General features: G+C 35.0%; 1 protein-coding gene across 3 annotated transcripts in view; it reads left to right on the top strand.

The window, feature by feature from the left end:
* The window catches only part of LOC148951960 (progestin and adipoQ receptor family member 3-like), a 71,215-nt gene that overhangs the window by 36,126 nt on the left and 20,854 nt on the right, over positions 1 to 14,235 (top strand). For all 3 annotated transcript variants that reach the window (XM_089089448.1, XM_089089449.1, XM_089089450.1), the window contains exons 5-6: positions 10,025 to 10,222; positions 13,115 to 13,205. In XM_089089448.1, coding sequence (XP_088945574.1) covers positions 10,025 to 10,222; positions 13,115 to 13,205 — 289 coding nt within the window. The remainder of the gene's footprint in view (positions 1 to 10,024; positions 10,223 to 13,114; positions 13,206 to 14,235) is intronic.

The raw sequence follows: 14,235 nt of genomic DNA, 5'->3' as shown, positions 1-14,235 counted from the left end.
GTTCAGAAATATTGGCCAGCAGTAATTTCTTTTGTTTTTGTTCCCTTTTGCCATCGATTTTTACGGAGACGAAATCTTTCTTGCCTGGAAGCTGCCGCCTGTTGACGTCAGATTCATAAAAGTCCAGAACAGCCTGAACTACATGTGGCTTAAGAACATAAGGTGGCTTTTTTGAGGTCAAAAGAGGCAATATTCCTCCCTCCTTTCTGATATTCCTAGCTTTTCTAACAAGGTATTCCGATGCTTGGAAAAAATCAGATACTTTTTGCCGGGGCCATGTCGGAGGCACTAGAGTGAGAAGACTAAGTTTCCTAGATAATGTATCCGAGGTTTCAAGTTTGGTTTTCAGGGAAATACAGAAATCTTTTGTTTCTGTGTCGTTCATCAGAAAGGGGACAGATTCTTCAGCAGACTCCATAGAATTCTGAACCAATGACGAAGCTATGCATTTGCGCTTCAGCACAGGAGAGGAAGTACCACTGGTTGGAACACTCAAAGCGACATTAATAATTTTGGAAACGGATTCTGCAATCGTTTCGGACTTCCGTTTAACATAGTCTTTTTTTTGTCCAACAGAGAGTTTTAAGTATTAAGGCTTGAGCGGCGAGGTCCCAATATTTTCAAATAAACTTGAAACAACTGTAGCTGCGTTCGCTGCAGATTGTCTTGAGGAACAATCAGGCTGGGAATTGTATGCGAAAGATCCGTCGTTAGAAACTTGGGGGATATTAACAATGTCATCATCGGACTCTTCGTAGGCACGATCGTCAATTTCGGTGCGGCATTCAGCACACACCTTGTAACCGGGAATAAGTTTGAAACGAGACAAGGTTCTAGCGTTTTCTAGTGTTATAGCTCTTGTTCCTGTCCGAGGACAAGAGGTGTGCAACTCAAATGCATCACAGCAGATTCTCGGAACAGCCTTAGCAAACTGATGAAGGTAGAATTGCTCATGATGAAAGCAAATACGCTCTATGGAGCTAATAAATGTTCTCAATAAAATTGTCTCGCGACTCTGATCTGAAAGTTCGGTAAATTGTCTAAGTCCTTCTTTGCGAAAAAATGTTTTCTTGTGACACTCGCTATTTAAATGAAGTCCAACACAACATTTTTCAAGAGCTATTTTTTCTAATTCCGACATCTAACAATCCTCACAGTACGGTATGAATTATACTTCATTCACGGTCAATAGCAATTATTCGACTGTGAGTGAAATATCTGAACTTCAAATAATTCGATGACGCATCCCACTAACTTACTCTGGAGAAAGGAATCGCTCAATTTGTGTGATTTCGATATTTGAATAAACTGCTTGGCAACAAAGAATTTAAACTTGCAGCAGTTCATTCCGCATGCATTTTGTTAACTTGAAAAACAGTCCAACTTCAATCTTCTTTTAAAAATCAGGATCGAATTTTGCCATCGAGGTTTTTACGGTTTCAGGTAGGTCATGTTTGGTAGTCTAGGACCTAATAAGTAGTTTTCCTGGATCGCGTTGCCTACAGAGATTTTTTTGGGGATGAAAAGTGACAATTTTCACAATTTGTCAAAATTCTATGAAAATATCTCCGAAACTAAAAGCGATAGGACTAAATGCAAAACTTCCCTTTGTACCTGGTGACAAGAGGACGAGAATAAAAAAAAATGGTATCCTAGCTCTTACCGTTCAGAATTTACAGATTTTTGAAGTTCTGCTTTTTCGCACAAGGTTTCAAAAACTTCGGTTGGCCGTTAGTTCTTCCGTCGTTATCGGATTGCCTCAATTTTTTCTATCCAATCTCTCCTGGCTATAAAGATAATTGGATAAATAAGTAGAAAAAAATACCAACTTTTTGGATTTTTTTTTTCAAAAAACCTCGTTTTTTGCGAATTTTGAAACTTTGGAAATTTTTTCCCGAAAAACTAGCTTTCAAAAAAAAAAAAAATCCTGTGTGTACTATCAATGAAGAGAACAGCTGAGAATTTTTTCAGCAAAATTGGAATTTCACGCGCAGTCACGATTGGATGATTTGGCGTGGATTGACCCCCGTAGAAAAAAAAAACAGCATAAAATTCGTTCCCCCCACCCGAAAATGTATGCATACTTCCCAATAACATATACTATGCGTAAAAAATGGACAAATTTTATAACTTACAGACCTTTCCCTTGGGGCTGTAAGGGCAGAGTCATGTTATATCCAAAGGTATAGTTATTGGGCCTTTCAACTATGATGAACAAAATGGCTATCTCAAGATTTTGATTGGACGATTTTGGGAAAAAGGGACGGGGGACGGGGCCTTTTGCCCTCCAATCTTTTTGGCCACTTAAAAAGGGTACTAGAATTTTTAATTTCCGTTCGAATGAGCACTCTCTCGATATTATAGGACCACTGGGTTGATACGAACACCCCCCCCCCAAAAAAAACAACAAATAAACATGCATTCGTGATCTTTCTTCCGGCAAAAAATACAAAGTTCCTCATTTTTGCAGATAAGAGGTTGAAACCTCTGAAATAAGGTTCTCTGATACGCTGAATCTGATGGTGTGATTTTCATTAAGATTCTTCGGATTTTTGGGGACAGTTCCCCCCTTTTTGTAAAATCAAGCAAACTTTATCAGGCTCGTAACGTTGGATATGTAACACTAAACCTAATAAAATTTATATATTTGGAATCAGTATAATAAGCCGATTCTTAAGAGTTTCGGTTACTAATGGGCCGAGTCGCTCCTTACTGGCAATGCGTTACAACGAGCTGTTTGTTTTATCTCACAATTCTTCCAACCTTTGTTCAGCAGCGATCTGTGCCTTGGATTTTTTGCTTCGTACAGCTGCAATGCTTTCACTTTCCTTATTAATTATTAAACTTAAAAAAAAACAAGTTTTTTTAACTGAAAGTAAGGAGCAACAATTAAAACTTAAAACGAACAGAAATTATTCCGTATATGAAAGGGGCTGTCCCCTCCTCAAAGCCTCGCTCTTTACGCTAAAACTTTTTATTGTTCTAAAAGATAGAGTTGTGAGGAAGAGTCAAACTATAGCGTAAAGAGCTAGGCGTTGAGGAGGGGACAGCCCCTTTTATATATGGAATAATTTCTGTTCGTCTTTACGTTTTTATGTTGCTCCTTACTTTCAGTTAAAAAACTTGTTTTTTTTAATTTAATTTCTGAACGTTTTTGAGTTAATCCAGGTTTTTATCTTGGCTCTCCATAAATGAATAATTAAAATAAAATTTGCATAGTAATTTCACTTTTTTTGGCTAAATGGCTATCTCGAAAGTTGTGTAATTTTATTTACGAACGTTTTTATTAGTAATAAATATAGCCTACGTAACTTACGAATTAACTTACGTAACGAACTTCTATATTCGTAAATTTTTATTTCGTATATTAGGTGGGTTCGCCCCCTAGTCAATACCTCGGTCTTTACTCTAAAGTTCAAATTTTTTCCAACTTTTTACGAATGACCCCTTAATCACAAAGGCTGTTAATTAGAATAAATAGCTCTTATGGAAGTACTCAAAACACTTCAGCGTAGAGCAAGGTATTGATTAGGGGGCGAACTCAATCATATACGTAATAGTTTGTGTTCGTTTGAAGTTTTGATGTTGAAAAATTTTCAGTTGAAAACTTGTTTTTTTTAATTTCTGATCGTTTTTTTAAATAATGCTGAAAAATCCGGCGCCCCCTTAATAGCAATGTCCCTTCCCCCATGAAAACTTCCTCCATGGAAATATCCTCCCACGTAACCCCCTACCCCCCTCCACTACCAGAAAAAAATCCCCTTGAAAACGTCTGTATACTTCCCAATATTCAAAACAATATGTAAACATTGGGCAAAGTTCATAACTTGCAGCCCTTCCCCTGGGGAAAGTGGGGGATTATGTCATCCTCAAAGACATAGTTATTATATTTTTCGACCATGCTGAACAAAATGGCTATCTCAAAATTTTGATTGGGTGTCTTTGGGAAAAAATGAGCGTGGGAAGGGGTCTAGTTGCCATCCTTTTTTTTGGTCACTTAAAAAAGGCACTAGAACTTTTAATTTTCGTTTGAATGAGCCCTCTCGATATTATAGGACCACTGGGTTGATACGAACACCCCCCCCCCCAAAAAAAAAAACAACAAATAAACACGCATTCGTGATCTTTCTTCCGGAAAAAATACAAAGTTCCTCATTTTTGCAGATAAGAGGTTCAAACCTCTGAAATAAGGTTCTCTGATACGCTGAATCTGATGATGTGATTTTCATTAAGATTCTTCGGATTTTTGGGGGCAGTTCCCCCCTTTTTGGAAAATCAAGCAAACGTTATCAGGCTCGTAACGTTGGATATGTAACACTAAACCTAATAAAATTTATATATTTGGAATACCCCCCTCCACTACCAGAAAAAAATCCCCTTGAAAACGTCTGTATTCTTCCCAATAACCAATACTCTATGTAAACATTGGGCAAAGTTCATAACTTGCAGCCCTTCCCCTGGGGAAAGTGGGGGATTAAGTCATCCTCAAAGACATAGTTATTATATTTTTCGACCATGCTGAACAAAATGGCTATCTCAAAATTTTGATTGGGTGTCTTTGGGAAAAAATGAGCGTGGGAAGGGGTCTAGTTGCCATCCTTTTTTTGGTCACTTAAAAAAGGCACTAGAACTTTTAATTTTCGTTTGAATGAGCCCTCCCGCGATATTCTCGGACCACTGAGTCGATGAGGAAAAAAAAAACAAATAAACACGCATCCGTGATCTTACTTCTGGCAAAAAATGCAAAATTCCACATTTTTGTAGATAGAAGCTTGATACCTCTAAAGTAGGGTTCTCTGAATACGCTGAATTTGATGGTGTGATTTTCATAAAGGTTCTGTGACTTTTAAGGGGTCTTTCCCTCTTTTTTCGAAAATAAGGCAAATTTTCTCAGGCGCGTAACTTTTGATGGGCAGAACTAAATGTGATGAAACTTATATATTTGAAATCAGCATAAATATCTGATCCTTTTGATGTATCTATTGGTATCAAAATTCCTTTTTTTAGAGTTTCGGTTACTATTGAGCCGGGTCACTTCTTACTTACAGTTCGTTACCTAGAACTGTTTGATACTATGTAGGCGATAAATTCCATCCACTAGGTATCTTTTTTTAACCTAAAATTACCTGTTCATCAATATATATTCTTATCCAAGTGAAACACTACTCTTTGTTTTAGTTTTCAAACCTAATTTAACCGCATGTACTCTTAAATCCTCGAAAAATAGACCCAAAAAATAAAGTCTTATAATAATTTAAACTAAAAACGAATAGAAAATAAAGCCATTAATCACATTAAACATAAATAATACCGTTATAAATGAATGAATAAATCCTAGAAAGAGAATATAAATTAAAATAATACTTAGGTCAAACTTGAACAGAAAAAAAAAATTCCAACAGAATTTCTAAAGGTTAAACCGTTTTTTACGCTGCGTAATGAGTCATATTGATCGATCAGAGATAATTTTGTGCAATATATTTTTTTTAATAATATATTAATATAGGTGAATGGGAACGGAGAGGGTATTTCTATTTATCTCCATTGAAAATCTGCGTCCTTTTCGGTGTAAAAAAGAAAAAACAGAACGTCATGAATCAATACAACTAAATTTGTTTCTTCAGTTCTTTGTCCTAATTGAGATTTGCTTGATCCTGAGATTGTAGTTGAGATGAGTATGTGACCTAAAAATTTACAGCAGATGTGCGTAATAAATATTTGAATTTTCGCCCTGGGAATCGATAAACACGCTTCTCCTCATCCCCCTTTTCAGCACCCTGAAAGTCTCAGCTTGATTCCCAAAAGTCATTCTCAAGATGTTTTACATATACCATTTTTATAACCCTCTATGCGAAGTAAAAAATGCACTTGACCTCCCAATATCCCCTGAAACTTTTAATTTGATCCCTCAAGCTGTTCCTGATATAAACTAGATACCCGAATTTGATAGCATGGATACAGATTGTTTCTTTCCGTCTACATTGCTACTTAATCGGAAATAGATTCCAGTTCAACAAGGGCTCAAAGTGCCAAGAATTTTCATAAATTGAAGCCAAAATCTCCAATTTGCCCCTTCGCCCAAGTCAATATTTAGGGTCCAATTGCCAGATCCCCCCCCCAAAAAAAAAATCCCACAAATTTTTTTTCTGACCCCAAGTCATAGCAGCGGCTGTACAACCAACTGCGTAACTGTTATAAGTTCTGTTAATACGGCTACATATAGGATTAGGGACAAACGTGCAAACGCAGAGGAGCACAACTTCTGAAACTGTGAGGCAGTATAATATGCTTTCTAATAGCTTAACTGATTGGCTCACTAAGAAATGTTGTGCGATAGCCGTTCAGTCTTTTACAGTCCAAAATCACCGCCGGGCCCCGACTCGGCACGTGGCAGGCTTCTAAATATAGATTCTTACTGTCGCTTGTCTTCTAAACGCAGACAATTTGAGCCTTTTAGTGATGTCATGACGTTCAAATAAACATTTCACTGAAAGTAGTTGTGCATTTATATTAAGTTTTTTTTGTTGGACCTTTAAATTTTGCCGTGGCTTATCTTTTGTGACTATAAACGACACATTACTGAACCCTTGCTTCTTTCAATTTCTGAGGTGTTGGGACTAAAACTTATTTTTCTTCCAACGATTTATCTACTCTAGGTTTTTGATTTTCAAAGGTATGGATGGCATTGACGACCACCTTTGTTCCTCTTAATTGTTCAGGTGGTGGGATAATAACTTCTTCTTTTGCCTTGACTTGTCTTTTGTCATTATGAAAGACGTATCGCCAAACCTTTTGTTTCTTTTAATGGTTCAGGTTGCGGGACAAAGACTTGTTTTTCTTCCAACGATTTATCCAGTCCACATTTTTGATTTTCAAAAGTATGGTAGGTGGTTCTAGGCGTTTACACCCCCCCCCCCCCCGGCGATTAACCCCGGAAAATGCCCCCGCGTAAAATACCCTTCCGGAAAATACCCCCCGCGAAAAATACCCCACGCAGAAAATACCCCCGCGGAAAACAGTCCCCGGTAAATACTCCCCCCCCCCCGTGGAAAATAAGGCTTTCCAAATTTGAGGATTTTATTTGAGTTTATTTTTTTTAATTTCCGTAGGGGGAAGGAAATTTGGTACTTGTGTATTATGCGCCACTCACTCAAGTTTACGCTGTGTAGAATTCGAGAACACACCGGTTTTTTTGCTAATTTCTTCGTCACTTTAGAAATAAATTTGGGCTATAGATTTGCACATTATGGGGGGGGGGGGGGTAATGTATAGTGGGTCTGCATGCAAAATGTGTTAGGTACAATTATTCTGCATATCATATACATAGATAAATAAGTGTATTTTAAAGCCAAATATACGACCATGAACACAATAAAATAACATAAATGAATATAGTGAATGGGGGGGGGGGGGGTGTGTGTGTGTGTGTGTGTGTGTGTATAACCCCAGGAAAATACCCCAACACGGAATTACCCCCAATTTTCCAAGTATTAAATACTATTATTAGGTAAATGAAGTGATTCATTTAAGTGTTTTATGATGATCGCTAATCAAAGTTTATGTTATTTATGCCTTTCATTTATGTTATTCTACTGTGTTCATGAACGTATATTTGGCTTTAAAATACACTTATTTATCTATCTATCTAACATGCAGAATAATTGTACCAAACACATTTTGCATGCAGACCCGCTATACTTTACCCTCTCCCTCCCCTAATGTGCAAATCTATAGCCCATATTTATTTCTAAATAACGAAGAAACTAACGAAAAAACCGATGTTCTCGAATTTTTCACAGCGTAAACTTGAGTGAGTGGCGCATTATACACAAGTACCAAAATTCCATCCCCGCTACAGAAATTAAAAAAAATAAACTCAAAGAAAATTCTCAAATTTGGAAAGCCTTATTTTCCACGGGGGGGGGGGTATTTTCCGGGAGGTATTTTCCAAGGGGGAGGGTGTATTTTCCGGGGGGGGGGGTATTTTCCGCGGAGGGTATTTTCTGGGGGGGGGGTATTTTCCGCGGGGGTATTTTCCGGGGGATATTTTCCAGGGGGGTATTTTCAACGGGGGTATTTTCAGGGAGGGGGGTATTTCCAGGGCGGTATTTTCCATGGGAGGTATTTTACGGGGGGGGATAAACTCCGGCCACCATGGTAGGTATTGATGACCTTATCCATGTAAAAATACAAACCCCGATCATCATTGCTCATTTTCAATTTATTTAATTCGTTAAACATCAGCCTATATTTTGTGAGTATGAAATACACCTCGTCAAAGCTTTTTTTTTTTAACAATGGAGTGAGGCCCGTGGCAGGCTTCTGTACGTAGATTCTCACTGTTGCTTGTCTTCTAAACATAGACAGTTTGACACTTTCCTTGATGCCATGAAGTACTAAAGGATCTTTAATTAAAACTAGTACCATTTTGAAAATTACATTTTTTTATTGGACCTTAAACTTTTGCCGTAGCCTGTCGTTAATTATTATGAAAGACATATAGCCAATTATTTGGATCTTTTAATTGTTTAGGTAATGGGTCTAAAAATTCTTCTTTTGTCATGGCTTGTCGTTTGTCATTATGAAACAAATATCACCGAACCTTTGTTTCTTTTAATTGCTCAGGTGATGGGACAAAAACTTTTTTTTCTTCCAACGATTTATCCAGTCCATATTTTTGATTTTCAAAGGTATGGTAGTTATTATCGACCTTATCCATGTCAAAACCCAAAACCCAATCATCATCGCTATTATTCTCAATTTGTTGGCTTCGTTACACCTCGGCTTATCTTTTGTCAGTATGAGATACACATCGCCGAGCCTTTGTTTGTTTTTTTAACAAAGATATGGTAGGCATTGATGACCTTATCCATGTAAAAATCCCAAACCCAATCATCATCGCTATCACTTTCAATTTTGACACTTTTTGATTCTCGCTGTCCAGGTTGATTTTCATTGACTCGCTGCTCTTCATTTTAATTTTTGACTGTCTCACTTGTTCGTTTTCGTATGTCTTCTAACGGCGTGTGTCTATGCTCCTCATTTCCACATTTAACACGCTTTAGTTGTCGTTTTCCGTATCTTTCAACCGCCCGTGTCTTTGCTCTTCATTTTCATTTTTGATACGTTTTTGGATTTTGATTACTTCAGATAATTTAGCAATGGCCTTTGCTTTAGCTGTCCGTATTGGTGTTGTTACAATTGATGGTCCAGGTTGTCAAATTTCACATTTTATCACGTTTGAGAGTTCAGGTATTAGTTTTAAAAAATCCTCATTTATAGTAACTGCAACTGCAAATTTTCGTTTTTTTGGGGCTTTCAATAGACATTATATTATATAAATAAGTGTTGCGTTAGAAACTCAACAATCTTAATTATGCTATTCATGACATCATATAAGAAAATACTTATATGATGTCATAAGAAATGCTTAGGTGATGTAATAACATAGAACATGACTTCATTTGCAAAAACCAAAATTAAGGCTCTTAATGATTTTTCTACGACTTCCGACCTATCGAGATCGTTTTTTTTTATGCGAGAATATCCCAAGATACCAATTTCTCCGAAAAAACATGGAGCCGTTTTCGAAAACATGTATAGATTCATAAGTACATACATACATACATACACAATTATTACTCACCTATAAGATAGTTTTTTATATATATATATATATATATATATATATATATATATATATATATATATATATATATATATATATATATATATATATATATATATATATATATATATATATATATATATATATATATATATATATATATATATATATATATATATATATATATATATATATATATATATCAACGGTTCCTTAGATCGTACTTTATTCTATTACTTGTGTTAACTCTAGAGCTAGTGGTAATGTGATAATGAGAATGAGCTTTGTAATTAAGGACTTGTCCTCAAAATTCCGCTGGTATAGTTAATATCAGCCTCTTTTCTAAATCCTCAAGATTCATAGACCCTTAGCAGTTATATTTGGTTTTCCTTTTAGTACTGGATGGCTTTCTACCTATTGATGTCCACCTTAATGTATGCTGTGTCAATGTCAGTTCAGATGCTACCAATGTTCCTCGACAAGAAATTTGACAAGACCAGGACGCTTGTCTTTTTTTCTTGGGCTGTCTCGGGAACCATACCTCTCTGCCATTGGGCGGTCAATAATGGAGGATTTCTTGAGCCCTTAGTTTTGGTATTTATAATTTGTTTTCATAAAACTAATTTTTCACAGCTGTATTACATAATTCTTAGTAGTGGCTTGTTGCAAGAGGGGGCGAAAGGAAACAGTTGCAATATGGGAGAGAAAGGAGGAATCTATTGGCTCCTAAAAACGTCTGTTCTATTAGAAACTTCAAAGTGTTCTTATGTTTCCAACGTATTACGTAACATCTTCTATTTTATGGAATGAGTTAGTAGTTGAAACAAGAAACCACTGTCTTAAGTGTACATAAAACTTGCTTTACAACGGGCAAGAATAAACCAAAGCAGCAAACTTTAACACAAACAATTATGGGACATGATGTGTAATCCCAATTTGACAATAAATCTATAAATTGTATGTTATATCATTACCGTTGACTTAGCACCAGTAATGAAATAAAAAAAATTCATTGTTATGCCTCCAAATAAGGTGACAGGTAGGTGAAGAAGTTAGTTTTAATTCTCCCCTAAGATTGGCCAGAATGAACGCACTGCTTAAAATTACGACATTAAAGCCTAAGACCACCTTATTTTTTTTACCTCACTCATTCCTTCCTTTACCACTTAAGTATGAAAATAATGTTTTAAGGTTGTTTAATTATGAAGAAGTCGGACGCCATAAATTATACATATATATATATATATATATATATATATATATATATATATATATATATATATATATATATATATATATATATATATATATATGGGTGTCTTTATGTCTATATTGTGGGTGTCTTTATGTATTTAAATATGTATGTGTGCATTTTTTCTTTAGGACGGTTTCATATTTTTTTTTTAATTGGCACCTAGAGATTTTCTAGCCGGAAAAAAGATCTAGATAGGTCATTAGTTTGAAGGAATTCGTTTAGAGCCTTAATTTTGGGAAAAAATTCATGTAAATAACGTCACATTCATCTATTGTCATATTGTAATTTAAAGAGCAAACTAAATTATTTTTTCCTCTGGGGTGGAATCAATCAATCAATCAATCAGTTTTGGTATGTAAGACGCATGCGAAATTATACAAGATGATGAATGGCTCTGAAAAGCCAAAGTAAAAGGCATGGAACAAGCGACAGCGAGAATCACACTGAATTGCAAACGATAATTTGCAAAATGAAATTTGCGATTAGAAGACAATCCGAACAGCTAAAGTAAATTGCATGGAAAAAATGTTTAAGGTGATGACGAATGAAAATGAAGGACAAAGAGATGTATGGTTAGGAGACATGCGACAACAAGCATCAAAACAAATCACAAATGAAAATTATGCACAACGATTTCTGTGGTTCGATTATAGACAACAAAATCTTTTTTTAAGAGACAAACGACAGTGAGGATCACATCGAGTCGTAAACAAAATCTGCGGTTAAAAGAGAAGCAAAAGCAAAAATCACTACGAATTCCAGGAAAATACAAATTCTATAAAATGTAGGATTCTGTGAAAGAATAAACAGGAAAAGGGAATTGAATGCGCATCAGAACTTCTTAATTCAACAGAAACTGCTGATTTATCACCTCATGACATAAAACTAAAGAATAACACAATGTTTATGCTAATGCGTAATTTGAGAATCGCACGCAGAGGAAATTGCTTCTTGGGAGGGGTTTGAGTTAGAAAATAGTTGAAATACTCGAAACATATAGAAATATAGGAAAACCTTGGAAAGAAAAAATCAAAGTATCACAGAATTTGAGGGAAGAGGAGTGGAGGGGTTCTAAGCCTCGCCCTTCCCCAACCTCTGTCCAATTGACTGTACTCGTCAAAATTCTTTTTATATATATATTTTTTATTTTAATAGTATTTTTGGTTTCTTGCTAAGAGGGTTGTACGTTTGAATTGGTAAAATTTCTTTGTTCTAAATTCCCATGTGAAAAGATAGTTTGGTCTTTCTTGTTTTTCATATCAACATTTGAAGTCTGACTTAGAGATCTTTAAATGGTTTTAATGTATTTTTTCAAAATCTAGAGGGAAATTTGGTTGTTTTTTTTCGATTGTTTCAGTGAAAGTATCAAAATAGGTATGTTTAAAGGAAATGCCAAAACAAGTATTTTTCAAAATATAAGGGGGTCGGGGTAATTGTGTTGTTGTTCTTTCCATATATTCAGCGAATATACCAAAAAACCAAAAAAAGAAACAAAACGTATTTTCCCAAAAAATCGGGGGAAGGTTCAAAGGGCTAGGGAGGACAAAAGCGCTCCCCACAATTAATGGCCCTGCTCAGGTAGCCCCCCTCCACACCTTCATATATGGGAAACTTTGAAACAGAAAAATAGTACAATAAGAAATGTACAAATTTGAATAAAACAAAATGCTTTTTCTTGCTTAACTTGCAAATTCCCAATAAAGCTCTTCATGTTTAATTTCTTTTTGCAGGTAAATTATATTGGTAACCAATCAACAGTTTTAGTGAAAAACAACGCAAAAGAAAGAATAAAGAGGGGGAGAAAGAGAGAGAGAGGAAGATAGAGAGAAAGAGAGAGTGTGTGAGAGAGATAGAGAGAGAGAGAGATGTGCCAAAAGTGCAAATGTTATACTGTAAAGTGAAAATACCAACTGCAATTTAATTTAAATCGACTGTTCACTGTAGCGAAAATTCAAGAAGCTGTTAGAAGTATTTTAGAATAGACTGGAATTTTAATGTCTCAAAAAAAGCCTGGAAATGTCCGTTACAGTCATTGAGTGCATTAAAATTATATTATATGGAGGTCGAGTTGAAATGACCTATCTGTTCAAAATCCTGCCCGTATGTGGCGAATCTTATAAAAACTGTACGGTAAGCAATTTTAATTTAATGTATTATACTTGTGCCACTAACGAAGATACGTCTGCCTTAAACCTCATCAATATTAAGTAATTTTTTCTTCTTTTTTTCAGGCAATAATTGGCAGGATTGGTATTATGTACTTACTGTGCGGTGTCGCATTGTTCTTTTATTTAACGAAGTTCCCTGAATGTATATTTCCAGGTATGTTCGAGCCATTCTTAATTTTGATCAAAATACCCTTCAATGTAGTAAATAGTAGGCCAACAATTTTTCATTCCTTGAGCCTTCTGGTCAAGAACAAATGCACAGGTGAACAAATGCACGGTTTTTGGCTCATTTTTCCTCAAAAATAATGCATATATATATATATATATATATATATATATATATATATATATATATATATATATATATATATATATATATATATATATATATATATATATATATATATATATATATATATATATATATATATATATATATATATATATATATATATATATATATATATATATATATATATATATATATATATATATATATATATATATATACATATATATATACTGAAGGTAACCCCTATGCTGCTTCCGGCTTTGGTTGACAAAACTTGCTTAATTTTCGTTTAATGTGACTCGTAGCATTTATTACAAAAAAACTTTAATATAGATTAAAAACGAGTATTCCGTTGCTTGGACAGAAAACTTAGATATACAATATAAATAGCGGTAAGAATCAAAGGTACTTAACCTAACAATACATCAGCACTTGATTGCTTGCAAAAAGTATTGCAACATTCTTAATGCCAATAGCCTAAAATGCGTTTTCGTTTTGAGAGTAGAATCTTGCTGCAATGACTCAATAGAATCAGTGACACATTATATAAATTTATATTGCTGAGGAAGTACCCCAAGGAAGCTTAGGGTAATTACCTACTTTATGGGATGGTGGCATTAGCTTTTTCTGATGCAAGAATCTAACACACTAGAGGGAACATTTTTTGAAAGAAAAGAACGGGGAAGGATATCAAATTTATTAGATTTAAACCAAAGCAGTCATTTTTTGTATTTACACTTCTATTGTTTTTGGACTAAAGGAACCTCATCGAAATTCATTGTGCCTCTTTTTTCTTCTCAGTTGCTTGTAATTTTGCTTTGGATTGGTCATTAGACATATACATTTTTTTTATTTAAGTTTAGAATACAGCCTTGTAGGCTCTTTCTCTTCT

The sequence above is a fragment of the Artemia sp. Qi Xiang Cuo genome, chromosome 5, assembly GCF_049724085.1.
Source record: "Artemia sp. Qi Xiang Cuo chromosome 5, ASM4972408v1, whole genome shotgun sequence".
NCBI classification, from domain to species: domain Eukaryota; kingdom Metazoa; phylum Arthropoda; class Branchiopoda; order Anostraca; family Artemiidae; genus Artemia; species Artemia sp. Qi Xiang Cuo.
Note: the sequence above shows the minus strand (reverse complement) of the source record. Positions and strands in the feature narration are given on the sequence as shown.